Genomic DNA, 26998 nt, shown 5'->3' on the forward strand with positions numbered 1-26998 from the left:
TGAATGAAGGCAAGAGCCCCGCTGGTGGACCGCACTCTCCTGGCCTTGCCACACGCACTGCCACCAGCCAGGCCCTCTCCTACCTGATGAACACTTGCTGCAGCTCCCTGACAGACACGGAGCCTCAGATTCCTCACAGGGCCAGACCTGGGCCCACAGATGCGTCATGGAGCCTGCAGGGCTGCTCTTTGCCCAACAGAGGACTCGGGCTTTCTGGAGACCCAGCCCTAGGCCAAGTGGTGAGTGTCCCACAACTCACAGAAGAGAGGGGCTGTGCCACGGGCAGGCTGGTACAGGGCCTGCCTCCATGGCCCTTAGAGTGCATGCCAGGGCCCTGCAGACACTGTTTCCTATAGAATTCCTGCCTATTTTCACTTAACCATCATTAAACGGCACCTATAAAGTCTGACTTAAAAAAAAGATAGAGAAATTTTCTTTCTTCCTACTATACACTTTACTTGAAAGAATCTAATGGAGTTTGGGGATAAGAATTTTTAATACTCGACCTCCTTTTCACTTGGTCTCAGAAGTCTGTCAAAGACCCAGATCTGGGAAAGGTCAAATATGACTGGGCCCCAAAGAACATACTTTCCATTAGCTGTATTCAACCTCCCACCACCACCTCTACAACAAAATGATGACACTATTTTCTTAAATCCCAATGAAGATTTACATAATTTTGTTAAGAATGTTTGACATGGATTTTTAAATCAAATAGTATCTACAATATACAAAGCAACTAGACAGATACTGTCATCTGAAAGAAATTCTCATAAATTCCATTATTATTAAAAAAACATTTTTTGGTAATTTGTTTTATGAATTCAGTTTTTTAATTTAATAATTTGCATTTGAACTGCTTACAATGTGACAAGTACTATGCTTATGTATATTATCTCATTCTTATATAACCTTATGAAAGTTTATGGAAATTATAAAGCAGAACAACAACAACAAAACTGATGTGAATTGATGTAGTCTTTTTAAAGACCTTTTATTAAGATGTTTCTCACAAACTAGGGAAAAACTTTTATACCACTAAGAGAAAAATCCTTATCTTACAACACAACTGAAAAACAACCAATGAGAATTTGGCAATATAACTGTGATAAACTCCAGAGTTCCTGGTTTCTAGTTCTTTTCAACAATACTCTAAAGTAGTACTCAATGCTTTCAGAAAGAATACCAGATCCAGTCACTCCTAAAATGATACATAACAGCATTAACACTGCTTCTTTAACTTCTCCTGTGTACACATATGTACACTAACACAGCTCAAACATAAAGCTTACTTTTCATATAAACACAGATTAAATATTATATATGACACCATTTTATTTTTTGCTGACAAAGCAAGAGATTTTATCAGGAAGGGGCGCCCAAGTGGAGAGCAGTAGGGTGAGGGAACCCAGGAGAACTGCTCTGGCAGTCTCGGGTTTTACGGTGATGGGATTAGTTTCCGGGTTGTTTTTAGCCAAATCATTCTGGCTCAGAGTCCTTCCTGGCGGTGCACGCCTGGTTCAGCCAAGATGGATGCCAGATGTGAGGATTCTGGGAGGTTGTCGGACATGTGGTGTCTCATTTTGACCTTTCCTGAACCCTTCCGGTTTGTGGTGGCTTACTAGTTCCGTGTTCCATACCAGGATCTCCTGTTGTAAAACAACTCTTGCAAATGGTTATTATGGTGCCTGGCCAGGGTGGGCGGTTTCAGTCAGTTTGCTTCCCCTAACTCCCTGCTGAGAGACTTCAAAATCAAGATCCTTCTTGGGAACTGGAGCGGAGGTCTTTTCCTTCTGTAATTTCTTCCTGCTGTGCATGGGCGTAGGCCTGCCTAACAAAGCAGAAGTCTCTCTCTACCTGATCTAAGTTGAGGTATTCTGTGCCTGAAACCAGCATTCACCTTGTAATAACAGCAATTTAGCTTGAAACTGTTGGCTCCTCTAAGAGATGAAATAGACAGGGGCCAAACAGGAGACCTAATAGGATGGTCATCACTGGTCCCCAGAAACAGGAGGCAACATTTGGGATGAGGGCTTCAGGGTGTATGATTTTTTCCTGATTGGTTACTGGTGAGGCAACGGAGCGGTGCTCCAGGAATCTTGTGTTCAGCCTGACGTTACCATCCTCCACCTGGGTGGGGGCCCCAGTTCTGTGGAACTCAAAGACTTTGTTATGCATATTTTTTTTGAGTAGGAACCAGGACCTTGTCTCAACACTGTACCACTATTTGAAAAACAACACAACTGAAAAAGAACCAATGAGAATTTGGCAATATAACTGTGATAAACTCCAGAGTTCCTGGTTTCCAGTTCTTTTCAACTGTACTCTAAAGTAGTACTCAAAGCTTTCAGAAAGAATACCAGATCCAGTCACTCCTAAAATGATACATAACAGCATTAACACTGCTCCTTTAACTTCTGTGTGCACATTGTACACTAACACAGCTCAAACATAAACCTTACTTTTCATATAAACAGAGATTAAATATTATATATGACAGCATTTTTTTGAAACACGAGTATTAGTACCAAAGAAAGCAGAGAATACAAATGTTACTAATTAAGGAGTCAGTAATTCCTTTTTTTACTTCAAACAACTTCAGACAATATTTTAAAGATTTTTATACATAAGCTAACATACAGCTTATTTTTCTTTTATGAGAGAAATGTACGAACAGTACCCTTAATTATACCTCTGCAAATAGGGCATTTTCTTAGAGAAGGGGCACATTCCTGGCATACTACCAGATGACCACAAGGAATGAATACAATAGAAACTTCTTTGTCCATACACACTTTACAAGTTCTTTCTTCTTGCAGCCTTCTCAACTGCTCTTCCAGGGACAGACCTATAACAACAAAAACCTCAGTGAAATTCAGTTTCTACTTTACCTTCCATTAAAAAAATAAAAGGATAGGGGTTTCCCTGGTGGCTCATTGGTAAAGAATCTGCCTGCCAATGCAGGAGACACAAGTTCAATCCCTGATCCAGGAAGATCCCACATGCAGTGGAGCAACTAAGTCTGTGCACCACAACTTCTGAGCCCGTGCTCTAGAGCCCAGGAGCCACAGCTATTGAGCCCACGCACTGCGACTACTTAAGCCTGTGCTCTGGAACCCAGGAACCCTAACTACTGAGCCTGTGCTCTAGAGCCTGGAACCACAGCTATTGAACCCACACACTGACTACTGAAGCCTGTGCACCCCAGAACCTGTGCTCTGCAACAGAAGCCACCATAATGAAAAGCCTGTGCACTGCAATGAAGAGCAGCCTCCACTCGCCACAACTAGAGAAAGCCTGCACAGGAACAAAGACCCAGCACAGCCAAAAATAATACATAAATACATAAATAATTTTTTTAAGGGTAATATTTTATGTTGGTCCCAAGTCTTAATTTTGTTTTACCTGAAACATCTGTTGGAATATACTTCATATTCTTTTCCACTGAGGAAAGAAAAACATACAAAAAAAAATCACTCTAACACTCAGCCATAGAAATAAAATTCTGTCACGTTCAACAACACAGATGGAACCAGGAGTGTATTGTGCTTAGTGAAATAAGTCAGAGAAACACTACGTCACCATGTATATGTGGAATCTAAAACGTAAAACTAGTGAACGTGACATAAAAGACAGACATAGATATAGAGAACAAACTAGTGGCAGCACTATTTCCAGTGGGGGTGGGGGTGGGCAAAACAGGGGTAGGAAGATTAAGAGGTATAAACTACTATGTATAAAATAAACAAGCTACAAGGTCCATTGTATAGCACAGGGAAAATAGCCAATATTTTATAGTAACTATAAATGGAATATAATCTATAAAAATTTTAAATAACTGTTGTACACCTGGAACTAACACAATACAGTAAACCACCTACACCTCAATTAAAAAAATATTTTAAAGCATTACTCTACCAAATACAAGACTGCTTTGCCTACTACATATTATTTTTCCCCTACTATGTATTGAATACATAGATTTTAGTTATATATCATTGGATATTATTTAGCCAAGCTACTTGGGCAATAAAAGACTTCACTTTTTTAGAACAAATGTACACAGTTTGCTAACTGGATTCAATTTATCAAACACAAAGATGAACACGATTCTAAAAATAATTGTACAACAAACTCACCAAACAAGTTCTTATATAATGTAGGGTCAATTTCCTTAAGACAGTTTTTGAAGATGTTGGCAGCACTATTTCCTTTAACTAAAACGGTATCAATCAGTTCTCTTGCTTGTAAAGGTATCTGTGTTTTTTGCTTAATAATATCATGCTCCTGTTTATTAATTACATTGGCCTTTAAAAGATTATCCAGGATAGGAAGCACACACGTCAACTGTTGAAAGAGAGCCATTCTATTCCTCCGAAGTAATGACAAATCATCTTCAATGTTAAAAAAAAAAAGAAAAAATATATTAGATTATAAACTGCTCCAACCACACTCATAGTCACTAACAACCAACACTATGAACAATTCAGACACTAAATAGGAGCTAGAAAAAAAGAACAAAATTACTTGTCTGCATCTTAATGTCTGTCATTTGGAAAACTTTCAGAAGATTTGGTAGGTATATAGTATACATACTATACCATGGCATAGTATGTAGTATACACATGGCCTCTGTTTTTGTAACCTACTTGAGTCTATATATTGGGTTGGCCAAAAAGTTTGTTTGGGTTTTTCTGTAACATTTTATCTTTTAACCTATCTTAGAATCCTGCTTTATCCTGCAGAAAGTAGGAAGAGAATTTTAAAGGATAATATGAATATGCCACCTCTATACTTTGCCCCAATGAAATACTGACTTCTCTTTGCATTATATCACATTACGTTTATAAGCATTTTCATATGAATTGTCTCATTAGATAAAAAGATCCTATCAATGAAACAAGTCGGTTATGAATGTTTCTTATTTCCAGATAGGGTAAGAAAGACTCAGGAGGAATGAGTGACCTGTCCAGTGTCACAGGAACAATCAGTTGTAGAATCAAGTCTCCTAGTCTCTTCGTGTTTAAGAAGTAGTAAGCAGGATTTCCCTGGTGGTCCACTGGTTAAGAATCTGCCTGCCAATGCAGGGGACATGGGTTTGATCCCTGTTCCAGGAAGGTTCCACATGTTGCAGGGCAACTAAGCCTTTGCTCCCCAACTGCTGAGCTGGCACCCTAGAGCCTTGCACCTATTGAGCTCATGCAGCACAACCTCTGAAGCCCACGGGCCTAGAGCCAGTGTTCTGCGACAAGAGAAGACAGCGCAGTGAGAAGCCCGCACTCCGCAACAGAGAACAGCTCCTACTTGCTGCAACTAGAGAACAGCCTACATTCAGCAACAAAGAGCCAGAGTCAGGGGGGCAGGGAATAAAAGCAGTAAGCAGTGCTGAAGAGTTTGAGCTGCAGAGTTAGGACAAACCTAGCTGCCCACACAGGCACAGCCACTTAGTAGCTATGTGCCGTAACCTTCACATACCTCAGTTTCCTCATCTGTAAAATGTAGATAATAATAGTACCTTTCTCAAAGAGTTGTAAGGATTAAATGAGATATATGTGAAGTATTTATCACAGTATCTGGCACAGAGTTGGCTACCAATATTTTATAAAGGTCTAGGTTTATAGCAATTTAAAAAGACTGCATACGAATCAAGCCTAGTCTTGTTTTTAAAGTAATGTTTTCTCCTTTAACCTTAAACCACACAAAATCCATTGTTAAATAGACTATAGGCATAAATTCCTGAAGTATTTTTCAAAAACTTCCTCTTTTGATGCCCCAATCACCAATATTTAATTGCCTGCTTTCAGCCTTAAAAAAAAAAGTTGCTGTTCGGTCCTTCCAATAAGTATTCAGGGCTGATTTCTTTTCGGACTAAATGCTTTGATCTCCCTGCTGTCCAAGGGACTCTCAGGAGTCTTCTCCAGCACCACAGTTCAAAGGCGTCAATTCTTTGGTGCTCTGCCTTCGTTACTGTCCAGCTCTACCAATCGTACATGACCACCATAGCTTTGACTATACGGACCTTTGTCAGCAGACTGCTGTCTCTGTTTTCAACACACTGCCTAGGTTTGTCATAGCTTTCCTGCCAAGAAGCAATCGTCTTCCGATTTCATGGCTGCAGTCACCATCTGCAATGATTTTAAAGCCCAAAAAGAGGAAATGTGTCACTATTTTCACCTTTTCCCTTTCTATTTGCCATGAAGTAATGGGGCCAGATGCCATGACCTTAGTTTTTTTAATATTTAGTCTTAAGCCAGCTTTTTCACTCTTCTCTTTCATCATCATCAAGCGGTTCTTTAGTTCCTCTTTCCTTTCTGCCTTTAGAGTGGTTTCATCCACATATCTGAGGTTGTTGATATTTCTCCCGTCTATCTTGACTCCAGCTTGTAACTCATCCAGCCTGGCATTTCTCACGATGTGCTCAGTGTATAGGTTAAATAAATAGGGTGACAACACACAGCCCTGTCATACTCCTTTCTCAATCCTGAACCAATCTAACTATTGCTTCTTGACCCGCATACAGGTTTCTTGGGAGACAGGTAAGATGATCTGGTATTCCCCTCTGTTTAAAAGTTTTCCACAGCTTGCTATGATCCACACAGCCAAAGGCTTTAGCATTTTGTACATCTCTATATTTACAAGTTTAATAAAAAATAAAGAAGTCTATTGTAAAGTTGTTAAAAAAAAAAAAAAAAAAAGACCATTCCCTTGGGGTCACAAACAGTTGGACATGACTGAGTGACTGAACAACCACCAAGGAGTGAAACACACTATTCATCTGTGACTGAACAACCACCAAGGAGTGAAACACACTATTCATCTCAAAATTATGAAAGTCCCTTCTCTACCCACAACTTATTTATCCTTCTGCCTTAATAATTCACCTTACTACTAACAGATCTGTTCTTCACCTGATGCTATAGCTCCATGTCATTTCCAACCGTACTAACAAAAGAGTTGTCTCCTGGCTTTGCTTATGTCCCATTCTAATCTATATATCGGTCAGGTGTTTTAATGATCTTCTCTTATTAGTATCCTAAACTCTTCCTCTCTATTCTTTTTTTGATTATTAAGAAACAATTTCAAAGCTGTAATTCAAGACTTTTCTCTGAATTTTACAAAATACAAGAAAGTCACAAAACTATGGTGTCCAGGTTTATTAGAGTGATTTCATTTAACGTGTATTTTATTGTTGCTGTCGTTCGGCTGGTCAGTCATGCCCGACTCTTTGTGACCCCATGAACTCCAGCACTCCAGGAGCCCTTCACTATCTCCCGGAATTTGCTCAAACTCAAGTCTATTGAGTCAGTGATGTCATCCAACCATCTCATCTTCTGTGGTCCCTTTCTCCTCCTGCCCTCTGGTTAATAATCTCACTATCCCTGGGCCCTTTCTTGCACGAAGACCCTCCCACTTCCCAAGGCAATATACTTAAAAAAAATTTTGATGTGCTAGGTAAAGGCACTAAATTGTTTTACTTGTAACCTCTCATTTAATTTCTATAGCTGCCCCATGCAATTTGTAGTACTATCATCCCTGTTTTACAGATGAGAAAACAAGAGTTCTGGTTAAATTAATCACCAAGCTGGTAACTGACAAAGCCAGGATTTAAACACAAATTTGTCTCAACTAGAAATCAGACCTTAAACATTTTGCTACACGGCCAAATGATACAGTTCTCAAACTATTCCTATCATTACTTACAAGCTTAAATAGAAAAAGTGTTTTCCAGTCTGACAGTCAAATTTACACTATGTATGCAACTTTCAGTTCTACTGGCCCTGTAACCCTATCTTTTTGCATACTAGTTTCCACAGCTAGTCTCTATGCTCCTTGAAAGCAAGCACCATGGGGAGCACAGTACTTGGTACAGGTGATCATGTTCAGTTAGTATTTGTTAAAGGAATGATTACTCAGAAGACTTGTTGTGGAAGTCTGAAGCTTAACACAATAAAGATGAATACCAAAATCAATTCCCTATGATCTTTGTGTTGGGGAGGTGCTTATCAAATCCTAGAATTTCATCATGGATTTTATTTTTTCTATAAGGATCACTAAGCTAGGATTAGACAGTAAAATGCCATGTTAAGAATATGATTTAAAGGAACTTTAAAAAAAAAAAAGTAGAAATGAGACAGGCCCCCAGCTTTAAAATCTTACTTTTTCCAAACAGTTTAGATCTGTTAATGTATGAGGGAGAAAGGCAATATAGCTCAAGAAAGAAATTATGACAAAGTCCTCTGATTAGCATAAATCAGGGATCTTCTTGGGGAGAAAAAAACATTCAAAAAGAAAAAAAACTGTAGTCAGTGATTCTCAACTAGGGTAATACGTTGCTCACAGTGAAGGGAATGTGAGGTTTGGAAATGACTGCTGGCTGCCACCAGCAGTCAGTGGAGAGACAGGGATACTCACTGTCCTGCAACACATGAGACAGTCCTACAAGACCTCAACGGAAATAATGCAGGGGACTAACGTTCCCAAATACCTGATGCTGTTTCTTCAGTTTGTCTTTCCTTCTCCTCCTCCTTTTCTTCTTCTCTTTTCTCATCTTCAGCATTAAGAAGTGCTGACACAATATCATTAACTGTTTTGTAATTCTCTCCAGTTGTTAGGATTTTACTCTGAACTGTCCGCTTTACCAGGCTTCTACTAAAGCCCATTTCCAAGGCAGCTTTAACCACAGGTGTATTCATCATGACTGCATCGTCTGAAGAACTTTCTCCAGGTCCAAAATGAACAACTATTTTAAAAGATATATATTTGGGTAAATTCCATAAATATAAAAATATGGGGAACAATAATGACTCTGATATAATCTTTACTCTAGACGTGATTATATGCTGGTAATGGAGATGAGCTGTATGCACAAGTTACCTATAACTCCAACAGAAGTCTGAACCTGGTAAGGATCAAAGGAGAGGCTGCTGTTATTGTTGTTCAGTTTCTAAGCTGTATCCGACTTTTCTGTGACCCCATGGACAACAGCCCACCACACTCCTCTGCCCATAGGAATTCCCAGGCAAAAATACTGGAGAGAGCTGCCATTTCCTTCTCCAGGGGATATTCCCAACCCAGGGATCGAACACATGACTCCTGCATTGGCAGGCAGGTTATTTGGTGGCACTGAGCCACCAAGGAAGCCCAGTAACAGGCTGTACTTTAAAAAAATACCAATTCCCATATCTTAGTTAGAGTCTTTAGGGATGGAACATAAGAATATCCTAAAAATTCCTCAAATGACTCTGTTGTACGGTTATTTTTGGAAACTGAGATGCTACACAAATTTAGAAGTGAGAATAATCTCAATTCAGCTAGGAAAGTGGAAGAAATCAACAAAGACTTAATGAAAAAGATCACACAAGAGTTTGAACCTTAAGGATAGACAGGACCTGAAGAGGTGGACAGATGAAGCAGAAAAAAACAAAGATGGGAAGATCAGTAAAGTGGAAGACTAATTCACACAGAACACATCTAAAAACGTGGTTTAAAAAAACGTGACTAAAGAATTAAACTAATATGACTTCAGATAGCAACACATGTTCTGAAGAAAATAAAGCAGAATAAGGTGGTTAAGACAAACTAGGAAGCAGCAGGAGGACATTCAGGATAAGGTGATCAGAGAGGCATTTTCTGATAACAAATGCCAGCCAATATGGCAATGTGAAAATTATAAAAAGACATCATTCTTCAAGATGCTTTACTGCCATCTGCTGGAAAACTGTTGTATAATAAATGTAAATATACACTGTGTGTGCTCCCTTGCTCAAACGTATGTGCAACCCTGTCTGAATAGGTAACAGCAAAGCAAACAACTGAACGATAAGGAATGAATATGGGAATATCTGAAAGAAGTCTTTCAGGCAAAGAGAACAGCCAGTATAAAAGCCTCAAGTCAAGAGGAAAGCTTGATATTATTCAAGAAATAGTTAAGGTGGTGCAGTCAGAGAGTAGGGTGAGGCCTAGATCATGTAGAGCCTTGGGAGGAGTTTATATTTTAAGTCTGCTAGAATATTCTAAGACTGATAAAAATTGATTTGTTTTTTCAAAAGCTGATTCTGGCAGCTCTGTGATAAACTTTAGTGAGGTAAAATGGAGTCAGGGAGACCTGTTAGGATTTTATGACAAAAGGTGATAGAAGCTTCAATCAGGTTAACAGTGGGGACGATGAAGAGAAGTGGTAAGATTTGGGGCATATTATAGAGATGAAAGGACTTTTAATAGCTTAAATACACAAAGTAAAAGGAGGAATCAGGGATGATGTCTAACTTAAGTCAACCTCAGGAAGTGGGGAACATTAACTGAGCAAGGGAGATCAGAGAAAAAGCACATCTGAGGTACGAAGGGCAGGGAGAAAATGTTTGCTCTGGTCCTATTAACTCTGAGAAACCCATTATAAACAAGCAGAGGTTTAAACAGGTGGTTGAACATGCTAGTCTGCAGCTCAGGAAATGGAGAACTACCTTTGGGCTGAACGTTGAGGGGTACTCCATCACATAAGAGGTTTGAAAAAGGAGTAACCACCAAAGGAAATTGTTCATGATCAACCAGGGAAATGGGAAAATCAACAATGTGGTGTCCAGGAAGCCAAGTGAGGACGATACCTTAAGAAGGATACAAAAGAGTAATGATAGCAAGATTGCTAATTAAGATGTCTCCCATCTGGATTCCCCACGCAACAACAATTTGGAATCCGTCCAAGGACCAAAGTGCCTTTGTGAGAGGCTCTGTGATTGAGATATAAGATTCTGAAAGCCTAGTGTATTCCAAAACCAAGGAGAGTGATTTTGAGAAGACTGGCTTGTACCCAGGTGCCAGAATCCCTGACTATGGTCCCAGCAACAGACCCCAAAACAGCTCTGTATCCATCAAAATTGACAAAAGAAGGTCCTCACTTGGCAAGACCAATCAGTAAAAACTGGAAATGGTGTTCACTCCTTCAAATGCACAGATACTATGGCCAGGCTACATACAGCATATAAATATATAAATAAGGCACATACAACACCATCAAAAGAAACTAATAAACATCCAGACTGACCCCAAAGAAATGAAGATCTATGATTTGTCTGACAATGAACTCAACAGTCACCTTAAAGAAACTCAGTAAAATTCAAGAGAACAGTAAACAACTAAATGAAAATAACAATTCATGAACAAAATCAGAAGTTTAAACAAGAAATAGAAACCAGAATCAGAAATTTAATCAAGAAAAAGAAAAAAGATCAAACAGAAGACGTGGAGCTGAAGAAAAAAAGGACAGAACTGAAAATCAATAGAGAAATTCAACAGACTTGATCATGAAGAAAAAAAGAATGAGAACCCAAATGGAGATCATTTGAAATTAGCCAGTTATAGGAACAAAAAGAGAATAAAAGAGGGACAGAAGACCACATGAATTATAGGGCACCACCAAGCAGATGAGCAGTTACATCACAGGAATCCCAGAAGACAGAAAAAAGGGGTAGAAAGCTTACTTTAAGAAATAATAGCTTAAAACTTCAGTTCCCAAATCTTGGGAGAGATACGGATATCCAGAAAGAGCAAGTACAGAGAACCCCAAGCAAGATCAGGCCAGAGATTATTCCAAGACACATTATAGTCAAAATATTAAAAACAAAAAGACAAAGAAAGCATTTTGAAAGCAGCAAAAAAAAAAAAAAAAAAAGAATCATTACATACAAGGGAACCCCCTAAGGCTATCAGCACATTTCTCTGCAGAAACCTTGCAGGCTAGGAGAGAAAGACTTAATATATCCAAGTGATAAAAGAAAAACAAATGCCAACCAAGAACACTGTTTGGGAAATTCAAAATGAAGGTAGCCTTGTTCAGGCTTCGCAAGTAGGGGAGAATACCTCTAACCGACTTCTGACCTTGCCCGGACTACATGCCTGCCTGCATGCATGAACACCAATCGTTACCAGCAAGTCAAACAGCACTTCAGATAAGAAAGGGAGTGGGTTTTGGATTTTTTTTTTTTTAACGAGTGCTTTGTATTTGATTATTTATTTATTCACTTATTTATTCTTGGTTGCACTGGGTCTGTTTGCTGCACAGGCCTTCTCTAGTTTCAACGTGCAGGTTTCTTATTGTGGTGGCTTCTTGTGTTACAGAGCACGGGCTCAGTAGTGGTAGCATATGGGCTTAACTGCTCTGCAGCATGTGCAGTCTTCCCGGACCAGGGGTTGAACTGGTGTCCCTGCATTAGCTGGTTGATTCTTAACTACTGGACCACTGGGGCAATCCAGCTTTAGAATTTCTTAAGCCTCTGGGGACTCAATCAGGCCCCCAGAGTCTAAAGAACTTTATGACTCACAAGATGAAACAAACAGCATTGTAAAAGTTAAAGAAAAACCAGAACTGCATTTTTGCATGCAAACTGTTATCAGTTTGTGGCTGAGGATCATAAGCAGCAGCTCCCAAAGCTGCAATCTGAAGTCTGGCCTGTGTGGTGGATGTACTGACAGGACCCTTTCCCAGTTAGGACTCCAGACTGCTGTTACGTGGGACTTCCAGCACTGTTCAATGCTAGATCAACGTGGGTGTTGGCCCAATGTAGAGATGTATATGCTATTATTTCTCTCTACTGTCTCTATTTCTTTTCTTTTATGACTGTACACTGAAATTAAGCCAAATTAATTACTGAATATTAAATATTGAAACTGCTTATTCGTGTGTAACAAGCAGTTTCTTTTGTTAACAAATCCTTTGAAACCAAAATAAAAGTACAACTTTCAGCAAAACAAATACTGGCAAAATTGTCCTTCAGAAATGAAGGAGAAATAAAGACATTCCAGTCAAACAGAAGTTGACAGAGTTCATGAACATGAAACCTGTTTTATAAGAAACAGTAAAATGATTTCTTCAAGTTAAAATGAAGAGACCTTAAGTAATAACATGAAAACATATAAAAGTATAAAACTTAACTGGTAAAATTAAGTACGCAGGTCAAATTCAAAACACACTATACTGTAATTGTATGTCTAGTATAAGTTAAAACAACAGTAATACATTTTGCACAGCAAAGGAAACCGGAAACAAAACAAAAAGACAACCTACAGAATGGGAAAAAAATATTTGCAAAGTGACTGACAAGGGGTTAATCTCCAAAATATACAGAGTTCATTAGCTCTATGTAAAAACAACAAATCCAATCAAAAAGAGACAGAAGATCTTCTAAAGACATACAGATGGCCAAAAGGCACATGAAAAGATGCTGAGCATCACTAGTTTATCACAGAAATAGAAATGAAAATTACAATGAGATATCACCTCACACTGGTCAGAAGAGCTAATATCAAAGTCTACAAAAATAAATGCTGGAAGGGGAGTACAGAAAGAGAACCCTCCTTCACTATTGGTGGGAATGTACACTGGTTATAACCACTATGGAGAACAGTATGGAGGTTCCTTAAAAGCCTAAAACTATAACTACCATATGACTCAGCAATCCTACTCCTGGGCATATATCTGCAGAAAATCATAATTCAAAATGATACATGCACCTCAATGTTCACTGCAGCACTATTTACAATAGTCAAGACATTGTTGTTGTTTAGTCACCAAGCTGTGCCCGACTCTTGTGACCCCATGAACTGTAGCCCTCCAGGCTCCTCTGTCCATGAGATTTCCCAGGCAAAAGTTGTGCTGGAGTGGGTTGCCATTTCCTTCTCCAAGGGATCCTCCCAACTCAGGGACTGATCAAATCCACATCTCCTGCTTGGCAGGTGGATTCTTTACCACTGAGCCACCTGGAAAGCCCAGCCTGACATGGAAGAAACCTAAATGTCCACTGACAGAGGAGTGGATAAAGAAGATATGGTAGATATATATAATGGAATTCACTCAGCCACAAAGGAAGAATGAAATAATGCCATTTGAAGCAACATGAATGGACCCAGAGATTAACATACTAAGTCAGACAAAGAAAGACAAACATCATATGATATTGCTCATATGTGAAATCTAAATGTTTTTTTAAAAATGATTTAAATTAACTTATAAAACAGAAACAGACTCATAGATTTCAGAAACAAACCTAAAGTCTGGGGAAAGGGAAAAATTAGGGGCATGGGATTATCATATACACACTACTATATATAAGAGATAACCAACAAAGACTTATTGTATAGCACAGGGAACTCTACTCAGTGTTCTACTACAAACTATATGGGAAAGGAATCTGATAAAGAATGAATATATAGTATCACAGAATCACTATGCTGTACACCTGAAACTACATAACACTGTAAATCCACTATATTTCAATAAAATTTTTTTTAAAGGAGTACTTATAGAAAAATACAGAAAAATAAAAAACAATACTAACAACTACAACTCCAATAATTTGTTTCTAGATGCAGAATATAAAGAGATATAAAGTACGACATCAATAGTGTAAAACATGGGGTGAGGATAAGTAAACTGTAGAGTTTCTCTAAACGATTGAAGGTAAGTTGTTACCAGCTTAACACAGACTATTATATCTGTAAGATATTTTATGTAAGCTTCATGGTAAACACAAAGAAAAAACCTACAGTAGATACAGAAAATACAATAGAGAAATTAAAGTACACTACTATAGAAATTAAGTCAGAGATGAAGACAGCAAGAGAGGAAGAAATGAACAAAGGAACTAAAAAAAAAAAAAAACCCAGTCAGAAAACAATTTACAAAAAAAACAGTAAAAAGTCCCTATATATCAGTAACTATTTTAAATGAAAATAGACTAAATTCTCCAATCAAAAGACACAGAACGGCTGAACGGATTTTAAAACCCCACAAGATCTAACAGTACGTGGCCTACTGCAAGTGGAAAGATATAAAAGGCTGAAAGTGAAAAGATAAAAAAGTTCTATGCAAATGATAATCAAAAGTGATGAGGAGTTGCTCTACTTACATAAAATAAAATAAACTTTCAGTCAAAATTAGTGCTAAGAGACAAAGAAAATCACTATACACAGTGATGAAGGGGTCAACTTATCAAGAATACATAAAACAATTGTAAACTTATATGCAACAAAACAGTGGCACATCTGAATATCCAAAGCAAATATTAGCATAACTAAAGGGAGAAATACAGAGGAATATAATAATAGAAGGGAACTTCAATATCCCACTTCCAACACTGGTTAGATCATCCAGACAGAAAGTTAGTAAGGTAACAGTAGACTAAATAACACTTTACACTAAATGCCAGATGTAGCTAAGATTATAAATTATAACCAGAAGATGTATTTCCTACCCTTGCACTAAAATACTACATCCAGGCAAATACCTACTTTTCTAGCCCAATTCTCAAATCATGTAACCTGGGCCTTTCCAAACATGATAGCTTACCGCAAACTTTCCCTCTTTGGAGAGCTTACTATTTGCACCTCTCATTTGGTATTCCTATCTTGTCTTCCCAGTTAGAATATGAGCACTTTAAGAACAAAAACTAGAACACTTCTAAGAATCCTCTAAAAATGTCATGAATCTTAGAAAATAGATGTGTATGTGCTCAGTCGCTCAGTCATGTCCAACTCTCTGCAACCCCACAGACTGCAGCCCGCCAGGCTCCTCTGTCCATGGAATTCTCCAGGCAAGAATACTGGAGTGGGTTGCCATTCCCTCCTCTAGAGAATAGAAAGATACATAATATTTACGAGCTAACTTCTTAGCACTTTTTTCTATAACCTCAGAAATCCTTTATTTACAAACTTTTATTTTTAATACCCTTAAATCCTATTCTTTATTTGGGATATTTTCATACATACTTGGTGGATCAGCATTTTCATCTCCAGAAGTATTTGCAGTTGACAAGAGCTATGAAACAGGAAAAAAAAAAAATAGGTAAAATCCAGAATCTCAAACAATCTGAGCATAGCTACATTAAGGTAAGTTTATCTTAAGTACTATGCACATGCTTTGAAAACTGGGTAGTTTACATACTGCACTTTGCTGTTTTATCTTAATCACCATAAAATATTTCCTTAAACTGCAGCTAATTCCATATTAGAATTTAAATATCAGGAAAGCAGGAAAAAGTATTAATGGTTTCTCATTCCACTTAGAAAGTTGTATTTCAGCTTAACCACTCTCTGAGGTTCCAAATTCCTAAAATGTTACTTTTTATTTTTCTCAAAAAGGAGAAGGAGATACTAAAGACTCTTCTCCAACCCTACCACAAATTTGTACAGGGGCAGGTTGTGTAACTTTTCAAAAAACTAAAAAATAATTTTTAAAAGCCATGAACAAACATGGTAGTCTGAAAAAAAACTAAAAAGTTTCATTAAGATGGACATAAAACATATAACTATCATTAACTTTAAAAAGAAATAAAAATCACTTTTAATCATATTTTGTAATTATTATCTAGGAGAATCCAATGTTGCCAATTATAAAAACATATTTACCTGTTCAAGAAGATGAGGATATCTGGCTTGAATCTCACTAACAAACTCCTGCCCTTTCATTCGTATCAAGAACTCACACCTAAAACATAAGAGGAAAACTTTTTAAATTCTTTTATGCCAAAAATATACTCTGATCATTCTAGAAAAGCAGTTTTCAAACTCTTGGACTATATACCATAGTACAAACATTTTACATCACAACCTAGTACACATATACACCTAACAGGAACAAAATTCTCATAAAACATCACAAATTTTTACTATGTATTGATACATTCTGATATTTTTATTTGATTACATTAATACAATAACAGTAAAGGCGTCTGGACCTCAAAGGAGAAAAAGGTAAGACTTGGAAAATGCTGTTCTAGACAATTTACTTTGGAAGCTTAACATAAGTTTTAGAAACTGTAATGTGGTATGTCTAAAAGTAGGAAGTCAAGAAACACCTGGAGTAACAGGCAAATTTGGCCTTGGAGTATGGAATGAAGCAGGACAAAGACTAATAGAGTTTTGCCAAGAGAACGCACTGGTCGTAGCAAACACCCTCTTCCAACAACACAAGAGAAGACTCTATACATGGGACATCACCAGATGGTCAACACCGAAATCAGATTGATTATATTCTTTGTAGCCAAAGATGGAGAAGCTCTACACAGTCAGCAAAAACAAGACCAGGAGCTGACTGTGGCTCAGATCATGAACTCCTTATTGCCAAATTCAGACTGAAATTGAAGAAAGTAGGGAAAACCACTAGACCATTCAGGTATGACCTAAATCAAATCCCTTATTTTATACAGTGGAAGTGAGAAATAGACTTAAGGGACTAGATCTGATAGACAGAGTGCCTGATGAACTATGGATGTTCATGACACTGTACAGGAGACAGGGATCAAGACCATCCCCATGGAAAAGAAATGCAAAAAAGCAAAATGGCTGTCTGAAGAGGCCTTAAAAATAGCTGTGAAAAGAAGAGAAGTGAAAAGCAAAGGAGAAAAGGAAAGATAAAAGCAGCTGAATGCAGAGTTCCAAAGAATAGCAAGGAGAGATAAGAAAGCCTTCCTCGGCGATCAATGCAAAGAAACAGAGGAAAACAACAGAATGGGAAAGACTAGAGATCTTTTCAAGAATATTAGAGATAACAAGGGAATATTTCATGCAAAGATGGGCTCAATAAAGGACAGAAATGGTATGGACCTAACAGAAGCAGAAGATATTAAGAAGAGGTGGCAAGAATACACAAGAAGAACTGTACAAAATAGAGCTTCACGACCCAGAATATCATGATGGTGTGATCACTCACCTAGAGCCAGACATCCTGGAATGTGAAGTGGGCCTTAGAAAGTATCACTACGAACAAAGCTAGTGGAGGTGATGAAATTCCAGTTGAGCTATTTAAAATCCTGAAAGATGATGCTGTGAAAGTGCTCCACTCAACATGCCAGCAAATTTGGAAAACTCAGCAGTGGTCACAGGACTGGAAAAGGTCAATTTTCATTTCAATCCCAAAGAACGGCAATGCCAAAGATTTCTCAAACTACCATACAATTGCACTCATCTCACACGCTAGTAAAGTAATACTCAAAATTCTGCAAGCCAGGCTTCAGCAATTGTGAACCATGAACTTCCAGATGTTCAAGCTGGTTTTAGAAAAGGCAGAGGAACCAGAGATCAAATTGCCAACATCTGCTGGATCATGGAAAAACCAAGAGTTCCAGAAAAACATCTATTTCTGCTTTACTGACTATGCCAAAGCCTTTGACTGTGTGGACCACAATAAACTGTGGAAAATTCTGAAAGAGATAGGAATACCAAACCACCTGACTTGCCTCTTGAGAAAACTGTATGCAGGTAAGGAATCAACAGTTAGAACTGGACATGGAACAACAGACTGGTTCCAAATAGGAAAAGCAGTATGTCTTGCCTGGAGAATACCAGGGATGGCGGAGCCTGTTGGGCTGCCGTCCATGGGGTCACACAGAGTCGGACACGACTGAAGTGACTTAGCAGCAGCAGCAGCAGCAAGGCTGTATATTGTCACCCTGCTTATTGAACTTCTATCCAGAGTACATCACGAGAAACGCTGGGCTGGAAGAAGAACAAGTTGGAATCAAGATTGCAGGGAGAAATATCAATAATCTCAGATATGCAGATGACACCACCCTTATGGCAGAAAGTGAAGAGGAACTCAAAAGCCTCTTGATGAAAATGAAAGAGGAGAGTGAAAAAGCTTAAAGCTCAACATTCAGAACACTAAGATCATGGCATCTGGTCCCATCACTTCATGGGAAACAGATGGGGAAACAGTGGAAACAGTGTTAAACTTTATTTTGGGGGGATCCAAAAATCACTGCAGATGGTGATTGCAGCCATGAAATTAAAAGATGCTTACTCCTTGGAAGGAAAGTTATGACCAACCTAGATAGCATATTGGAAAGCAGAGACATTACTTTGCCAACAAAGGTCCATCTAGTAAGGCTATGGTTTTTCCAGTGGTCATGTATGGATGTGAGAGTTGGACTGTGAAGAAAGCTGAGTGCCAAAGAATTGATGCTTTTGAACTGTGGTGTTGGAGAAGACTCTTGATAGTCCCTTGGACTGCAAGGAGGTCCAACCAGTCCATCCTAAAGGAGATCAGTCCTGGGTGTTCATTGGAGGGACTCATGCTGAAGCTGAAACTCCAGTACTTTGGCCACCTCATGTGAAGAGTTGATTCATTGGAAAAGACCCTGGTGCTGGGAGGGATTGGGGGCAGGAGGAGAAGGGGACGACAGAGGATGAGATGGCTGGATGGCATCACCGACTCGATGGACATGAGTTTGAGTGAACTCTAGGAGTTGGTGGACAAGGAGACCTGGCGTGCTGTGATTCATGGAGTTGCAAACAGTCAGACACAGCTGAGCGACTGAATTGAACTGATGCCTAAAATATAATATTTCACAAAACGACTGCTAATCTTTCTCCACTGTCCACTCTTCCATTTTATAGGAAGCACAAACCCCCTAAAAAAATAAAGAGTATCAAATATTTTCATCTATATATACTGTGACAGTGTTTCCCAAATACTTGCTTTCAAATTACTAGAATTTCTCCATGGTTATTCCAGGAAGTTCATATAACATCTGTTTCTTCCCTTTTGTTTTTTCAACAAATGGACATAGACAACTCAATATTCATAAATATTAGCCTTTATCTATGTCCAAACTGTATACAGAAACAAACTAAAAATGGACTACATGCTTAAATACAAAACCTAAAACAGTGTAACTTGTAGAAGAAAACACAGGAGACAATCTTTTTGTTCTTAGGTTAAGCAAAGATTTCTTAACTAATAAACCAACAGCATAATCCATAAAAGATAAAATTGATAAATTGACATCATCAAAATTAAAAAATTCTGCTCATCAAATACATTGTTAAAAAAATAAAAAAAACAAGTCACAGACTCAAATGTTCCAAAACACAACTGATGCAGAATTTGTATCTAGAATACATTAAGAACTCTCAAAACCTAGCAATTTAAAAAAAAAAAAAAAAAAACTTCTTTAAAAGAGACACTTCATCAAAGAAAACACAGTTCCAAGAATAAAGAACCCACAGATACAAAGGGCTGACTCTACTATGATCTTACGAGGAACTTGAGCACCCACGGATTTTGGTTTCTTGAGGGGAAACCCTGGGAGTGTCCTGGAACCAATTCCTTGCTGACACTGAGCGACAACTTATATAGACAGCAAATAAACATCTAGATAGCAAATAAACATCATTAATCACTAAGGAAATGGTAATTAAAACCACAGTGAAATACCACTACACATCTATTAGAATGGCTAAAATCAAAAAGATATTACCACGTCATTAAGAATCTGGAATACTTGGAGGTCTCACACATTCTACAGCCACTTCAGAAAACAATTTGGCAGTTTCTTCTAAATTACCATGGTAAACAAAACTTGCCATCCAACCCACTAATCCCAATTCTAAGTATTTAAAGTATTTACCTAAACAAAATGAAAACAAGTTCACAAAGGTTTACTAATTTTTAGAGTGGCTTTATTCATTATTGCTCCCAACTGGAAACAACCCAATGTCCTTCAAGTGATGACTGGGGTAGATTTAGTAGAGATCATGTAAACATGCTCATGGTTCAAGTCATCATTGTTCCTGATCTTAATATAGGTCTAAATTATTTTTATTCTGGGACTGATTAACTTATAATGACTAAAGATAGGAAGTATACTGAACATTGGCTGCTCCATACTTCCTCCTTCCAATAAATTCTATGAGGACTAAGATTTTTGTCTTGTCTTATTCACTGTTAATATCTCCAGCATCTAAAGTAGTATTCAGAAGCATATAGGGAAATAGGTGAAAGGGATTTAGAGATAAAAAATTCAGTGATAAAATAAATAAGCCATGGGGATGTAATATACACACAGCAAAAAAAATGTGTGCAAAAGCAATTATGACTTTGTTGTTGAAGTGTTAGTCGCTCAATCATGGCCGAGTCTTTGTGAACCCCATGGACTGTAGCCCACCAGGTTCCTCTGTCCACAGAATTCTCCAGGCAAGAATCCTTGAGTGGGCAGACATTCCCTTCTCCAGGGGATCTTCCCCACCCAGAGATCAAACTCAGGTCTCTTACATTACAGGAAGATTCTTTATTGTCTGAGTCACCAGGGAAGCCCCAAAATCAATTATCCTTCAAAGAAAAAAAATGTTTTAATATGGTCAACAATATTGCAATAGCTGTATAGGGGCAGATGGTTACTAGGCTTATCATGGTAACAACTTTATTATGTATACAAACATCAAATCAGGACACAGCACACCTGAAACATATTATGTATGTTAACTATATTTCAATTTTTTAAAAATGATATTATAAGGGGGAAAAAAAGATCATCATGATTTTCCACTGTTACTTCTAACTACTTATTCCTAAGACTCTTGCCACCAGATAATGCTGTTACTGTCATGAACTATCATGTTCAATCAAGAGGAATCCCAGTATTCTTACTGCTCTGCTGCAAAATCAGCATTTATCTGCCAGTTTTATTTTCAACCTCATATGTAATAGTACCACAAAACTATTTTGACTTTAATTTGGTTCTTCTTCATTTTGCTTTGGATTGACTTTTCATTTGACTCCACACTGTCGTGTAAATATTAATACTTATGAAAAAGGAAATTCTTTTGAATGATTATAACTAAAAATGTTAGGAGAGAAAAAACAGAAGTAAAATAGTATCTAGTAGGCATGCAAATATTTAATAAGTGAATAAATAAATTGTGTTAAAATACAGTGATAATGATTATCCACTTTGGGTTTTCATTTTCTGAGATGAAAGACTATCCACAATTGAAATTTGTTGTTTTCAGAAGTGTTTACAAAAAGTACTTCTGGCCTTTTCCCTTATGTAACCATTTCAAGCAAAACATTAATTACAGAAATAAACCAAGATTTTGTTTGGTCTTGCTTTATAAAGGAAAAATTATAGCAAATGAAACACTGTTAATCAGAAAGCTGTTTTTGTCTTTTTAATACAGCATTAAATTCCAAATTACAGAATAAGCCAATCTCATAGAGCCAAGTACAATCAAGTCATTTAAAATTCTGACAACTAGGAATTTCCTGGTGGTCCAGTAGTTAGGACTTGGTGTTTTCATTGCTGTTGCCCAGGTTCAATCCCTGAATGGGGACTGAGATCCCAGAAGCCACAAGGAGAGGCCAAAAATAAATACAATTATGACCATAAAACATGATTTTTCCCAAAAAAATAATTTAGAGTTTCCTCATTTAGGAAAGTCACTCACCAGTTGAAAAATTATCTATATGATATGATTCCACTCTTATAAAGTACCTAAAATAGTTGAATTCACAGAGACAGAAAGTAGAATGGTGGTTGCCTGGGGCTGGAATATAAGGAATTAACTAAATGAATACAAGATTCAGTTTGGGAAGATAAAAAAAGTTTGGAAATTGATAGTAGTAATGAATGAGGAATAAGGTGAATGCACTTAATGCCACAAAACTGTATACTTAAAAATTGTATTTTATGTACATCTTGTAATTTTTTTAAAAGACAGTATTACCTATTCCAATTTCCTCATTTTATAGATGAGGAAAGGCTCAAAGGGGTCACATGACTTGTCCAAGTTCATACAACTACTCAATAACATTCCAGTAACAGCATTGCCTCTAAATTCTTTCCAGGCTATAGTAAAAAAAAAATAGGACATACCGGTAGAAACAAAGTGACTAAAGAGAGATACATATAACAAAAAGATAAAATTGTACAGAAAAAAATAATTTACAATTATAATCACTTAAAACTGATTATACAATCAGGTTTTTATTATATGCATTGTTATATTTGTCCTATTCCTAGATTCACTTAATGTCCCTTCTTGTTTTTCTTTTTCCTTACCTTTTTCTAACATATCCCCTTTTTGCTCTACTTTACATATTTTTATAATACTTTAAACAAAATGGAAAACACATAAATGTAATGTATGGCCATAACTGTGAATGAGGCATCAAGAATAAGTTAAGTTATATCCTGAATACATGGTTTATAAAAGAAAAAAATTACAGAATATTCTACATTTTTCTACCAAAATAACTAATGTTACAATTTGGTGTCTTAAAAGGCTAATTTTCTAATGGTATAAACAAGCTTTGTTACACTGAAATGTAAACTTAAAACACACAAACATGCCTACATCTTTTACGCACAGAGTTGTGTATACAAATACCTTTCAAAGCAATTACCTTGGAAACCATTTGGCGTGTTCTACCCATGGGTCATCTCCAGATTCCCAACACCTTAAGCCACCATCACAACAAAAGCACTTGACATCGTCGTTGCGACCTAAAGAAAACACAATAACTGAATACACACGTGTTCTAATATATTAATCAAAATGAACTAGATAAAATGTATAGCTATACATTTTCTTACCTACATAATAGAAACCAGCACTTGCAAGCTGCTCGGGCTGAACTGATACAGTAGATGGCCAGTACATAAATGTTCTCAGGCGAGCTGCATGTGTCTGCATACTCAAATTTGAAATGCTGAACCTCAGCGTTTCCAGAGAATTTTCCAAAAATGGACAGCTGGGAAAATGTTTCTGGTGTTCTAACATGGCATCATCCTTTGGTTCCCAGTTATTTAGCGTCCCACCACAGGCAAAGCAGGCTACCCTGTCTCCAGGTCCTATATAATAAAAGCCAGCTCTTGCCAATTCTGATGGTGACAGAAAGGTTAATGGCCACATTTGATAAGTAAGAAATCTCGCTTCTTCAGTACTCATGGCATAACTGTAGGGGTTAGTCCTCAATGGGGAAAAGTCTTCGACTGCTCGAGAATTAGTAGGGTTTGGTGAAAGGTTGGAATAAGAACCACTGAATGATCTACCATGTTCCAAAGTGGGTGATAATGAGTGCGTAAAACTGTTTCTCATTGGAGAAGAAGCATTCTTAGAAGTAGATTCCAGACTAGTAACAGAAACTAGATTCTGAATAAAGCTACAGCTCGGATACAGTTGTTTATGCTTCTCAATAGGATTGTCTCCTTGTTTCCAGTTATCCAGCATCAGGCCACAACAGAAGCATTTGACCTTGTCATTCACACCAGTGTAATAAAAACCAGCACGAGCAAGACTCCTTTCTGAGACAGGAACACCGGCAGGGAAAGTTGAATATGTAGACATTCGGTAGAGCTCACATGAAAAGTCGTATGTCATTTTTTGTTTGTTGCCAATTGTCCAATTTGACAAGACTGTGCTGTCTTCCATCACACTCTTAATTTTTCGATACAAGGGATCCAGGACAAGTCTTTAGGAGGCAGTTTTGTGCATGAATGATTTTTACTTTTTGACAGCAAAAATCCTTTACATGAAATTTTTCTTCTCTTCACATTAGTTTTTTTTTTTTTCACCATTAAAAAAGAATCAAATGATAGGCTCCTACTTACATAAAATTCACTACACCTTCTTTACTGGATTTACATATGAATTTACACTCAGGCAGGATGACTCTATCTCCTATATTATCAAAATACTATTTAATACTCTTTAGGACTATATTAACTCAAGTACTATCTCTGTTCACTATTTGGTATAATACTAAGCAGACTGAAAGAAGTTGAGACACTTTTGAAAATATGTTTAACACTCCTTGATTTTTCAAGGAAGTTTATATTCCCAAAATTCTAAACAAAGACACAATACTTATGCCTTTAATTTGCTTTTGGTTACAAATCACATAGCCTGGATATCAAGCCAATTAATGGCCACCCTATAAGAGAAAAAAAACTATATGCAGACTTTTTTCCCTCCAAGCACTCTTAATATATTTTTTATAAAAAAAATCTTTTATTCTAGTAAACAATAAGTCTTCATATGGTCACATTATCTAAAGGCTAATTTCACATAGCTTATCATCATAGTATTTACTTAAGAAAGTTAAAGTAGCTTCAGTTAACAATTTTGGAGGATGTCAACACCTACAAGCATTGTTGAACCTATATCTGTTATACTGTGTACGATGTTAAAACTCACAAGCCACTAACTTATCTTTGTTAATACTGTCTATATTTGTTTTCATTTCCTGCAGCATCATTATGTTGTCTTTCTTCCTAACTTTGCATACCACTTTATAATATTTGGTCAACTGAAGGTATTGCCTCCATAAACTAGTTAACCATAAGGTTTCTACAGCAGAACCTTTTTACATAACTTGTCTTTCATTTAAGAATCATGCATCTACAATATCACTCATTTTGTATTTAAAGGTAAATCAAGTTTATCAAGATACAGCTTGACTGTTCTAGTATTATCACAAATGCCTAACAAGATCTTATTACCAACACTGCTTATGCATAATATGCCAGTAATTAACTCTACTAGCCTTGTTTCTGAAAACCCTTCATATTTTAAAAGTATAAGTCATACACAAAATTACACTCCGCAGAATTCAAACTATATCCCTTTATAAAGTTTCTGGGTGTCCATAATGGGATTTATTACTGCAGGGGAAAAAATGAGGGAAAAAAAGGAGATTCTTCAGGGCTGTAAATCTGAAAAGGAAAAACAAAAGCTATTTTAGAAAACTGCATTTTCACGGTGAATACAATTTATATATTCTTTTCAACTTGTTCAATAAATTCTAAAAGCGATTTACACTTTAGATAATACATCTTAAATTTCAGCAATTTGTCACCAAAACTAATTAGAAAAGCTCTATCAAAATAAATGCAATACATTGCCCATAGCATAAATATGCATTTCTTTTAACGTACAACTTTGAAGAAAGATGGACACAGAAACCTATTTTGTTCTTGGTCTCCTCTCCTCCTCTGGTGACAACTTTAATACATACTTTAAGGGTAATATCTCTGGCAGTTTGCTAGAGGCAAAGGGGCACTAGTGCTGAAAGAGACGGCACCCATGAGCAACAGTGCAGTTATTTAGACGATATAATACACGGCAACCCATTCCAGTATTGCCTGGAAAATTCCTTGGACACAGGAGCCTAGCGGGCTACAGCCTCTGGGGTCGCAAAGAACTGGACACGACTGCGCGCTCACAATGTTCTTTATTCTTTAATATCAAGTCTCTCCAGAACTCGGAAAACTCACCAGTGAGAGTAAAATGGGTCAGGAACTCATTAATAAATGATAACCCTTTAAGTCTACAACGCCTTACAATCCAAAGCAACAGCCACAGAAAGCAGCTCAAAACCAACACACCCCACAACGGCTCTGTGAAACACTGGCCTTGGGAATGCGACCCCTTGCAAGAAAGCTTCCGTTACACCAGAACTTGACGTTCTGTCTTAACAGACTTTTGTCCACAAGCACCCTACAGTGATTTGCCCTCTTAAAGCAAACTTGTGGCTTCGGGGGTTGAGGCCGAGAGACAAACGGCAAGGGAAAAGAAGGGAAACCTGAATTTTAATTTCCTAGCGCTATTTCTCACAACACACAGTGGACCACGAAAGTGGCAGAGCGCGGCTGGAGCGATCTGAAAGAGGAGACCCCGCTCCCACAAAACTGTCCTCCTTCGAACACGCTAAACAAAACACCACCGAGGGCTAAGTTTAAAACCCTGCAGAAGCTTGACCAACATCTTGGGCTGAGTCCAATGGCCACAAAAGTGGGCGGCGGCCAGCGGAGGCTTGCCAACAGGTCAATTTAAAAAATTTACTTTCGACTGCAACTTTTGGAGTTGGGGCTTCCGAATGAAACAGCGTCGGCGAGAGTAAGGAGACTGGAGAGCTCGCCACGACCCCCCAGCTCCCGGCCGAAGGGCCCCGGCCCTGTCGTCCCAGTCCTCCCAACCGCAGCCGCAGGGAAGCGAGTCCCACGGGCCCGCGCGCCCCAAGCCTCCTCGCACCCCGGGGCCCGGAAGGAGCTGCACTCACCGCGGGGCCGGCGCAGCAGACGCGGAAACTGCTCAGCCGCCCGGAGCCTCCTCAGACCCTTGAACGCGACGCCGGCAGAAGGGGGCGGCCGGGTGGCTGGGCTCCAGCGCGCCACAGGCTCCCCGCCCGCGCGAGGCCCACGCCGACGCCCGTGACGTCAGCGCGCCGGCC

At 38.0% G+C, this 26998-nt stretch overlaps 1 protein-coding gene across 2 annotated transcripts; it reads right to left on the bottom strand.

The window, feature by feature from the left end:
* Window positions 1-960: 960 nt before the first annotated feature.
* Window positions 961-26998, bottom strand: BIRC2 (baculoviral IAP repeat containing 2). 2 transcript variants are annotated; one of them, XM_061440106.1, is made up of 9 exons: window positions 26828-26998; window positions 23361-25481; window positions 23171-23270; window positions 16396-16474; window positions 15757-15805; window positions 8486-8740; window positions 4140-4394; window positions 3406-3444; window positions 961-2848 (listed from the first exon to the last, which is right to left on the bottom strand). In XM_061440106.1, exons 2-9 carry the CDS (start codon window positions 24196-24198, stop codon window positions 2655-2657), a joined length of 1809 nt encoding a protein of 602 aa, XP_061296090.1. In that variant the 5' UTR covers window positions 24199-25481; window positions 26828-26998; the 3' UTR covers window positions 961-2654. The 2 variants fall into 2 exon arrangements, with proteins under 2 accessions (XP_061296090.1, XP_061296091.1); XM_061440107.1 differs by lacking the exon at window positions 8486-8740 and having other exon boundaries at window positions 26828-26995.

Source organism: Bos javanicus, chromosome 15, assembly GCF_032452875.1.
Source record: "Bos javanicus breed banteng chromosome 15, ARS-OSU_banteng_1.0, whole genome shotgun sequence".
NCBI lineage: Eukaryota > Metazoa > Chordata > Mammalia > Artiodactyla > Bovidae > Bos > Bos javanicus.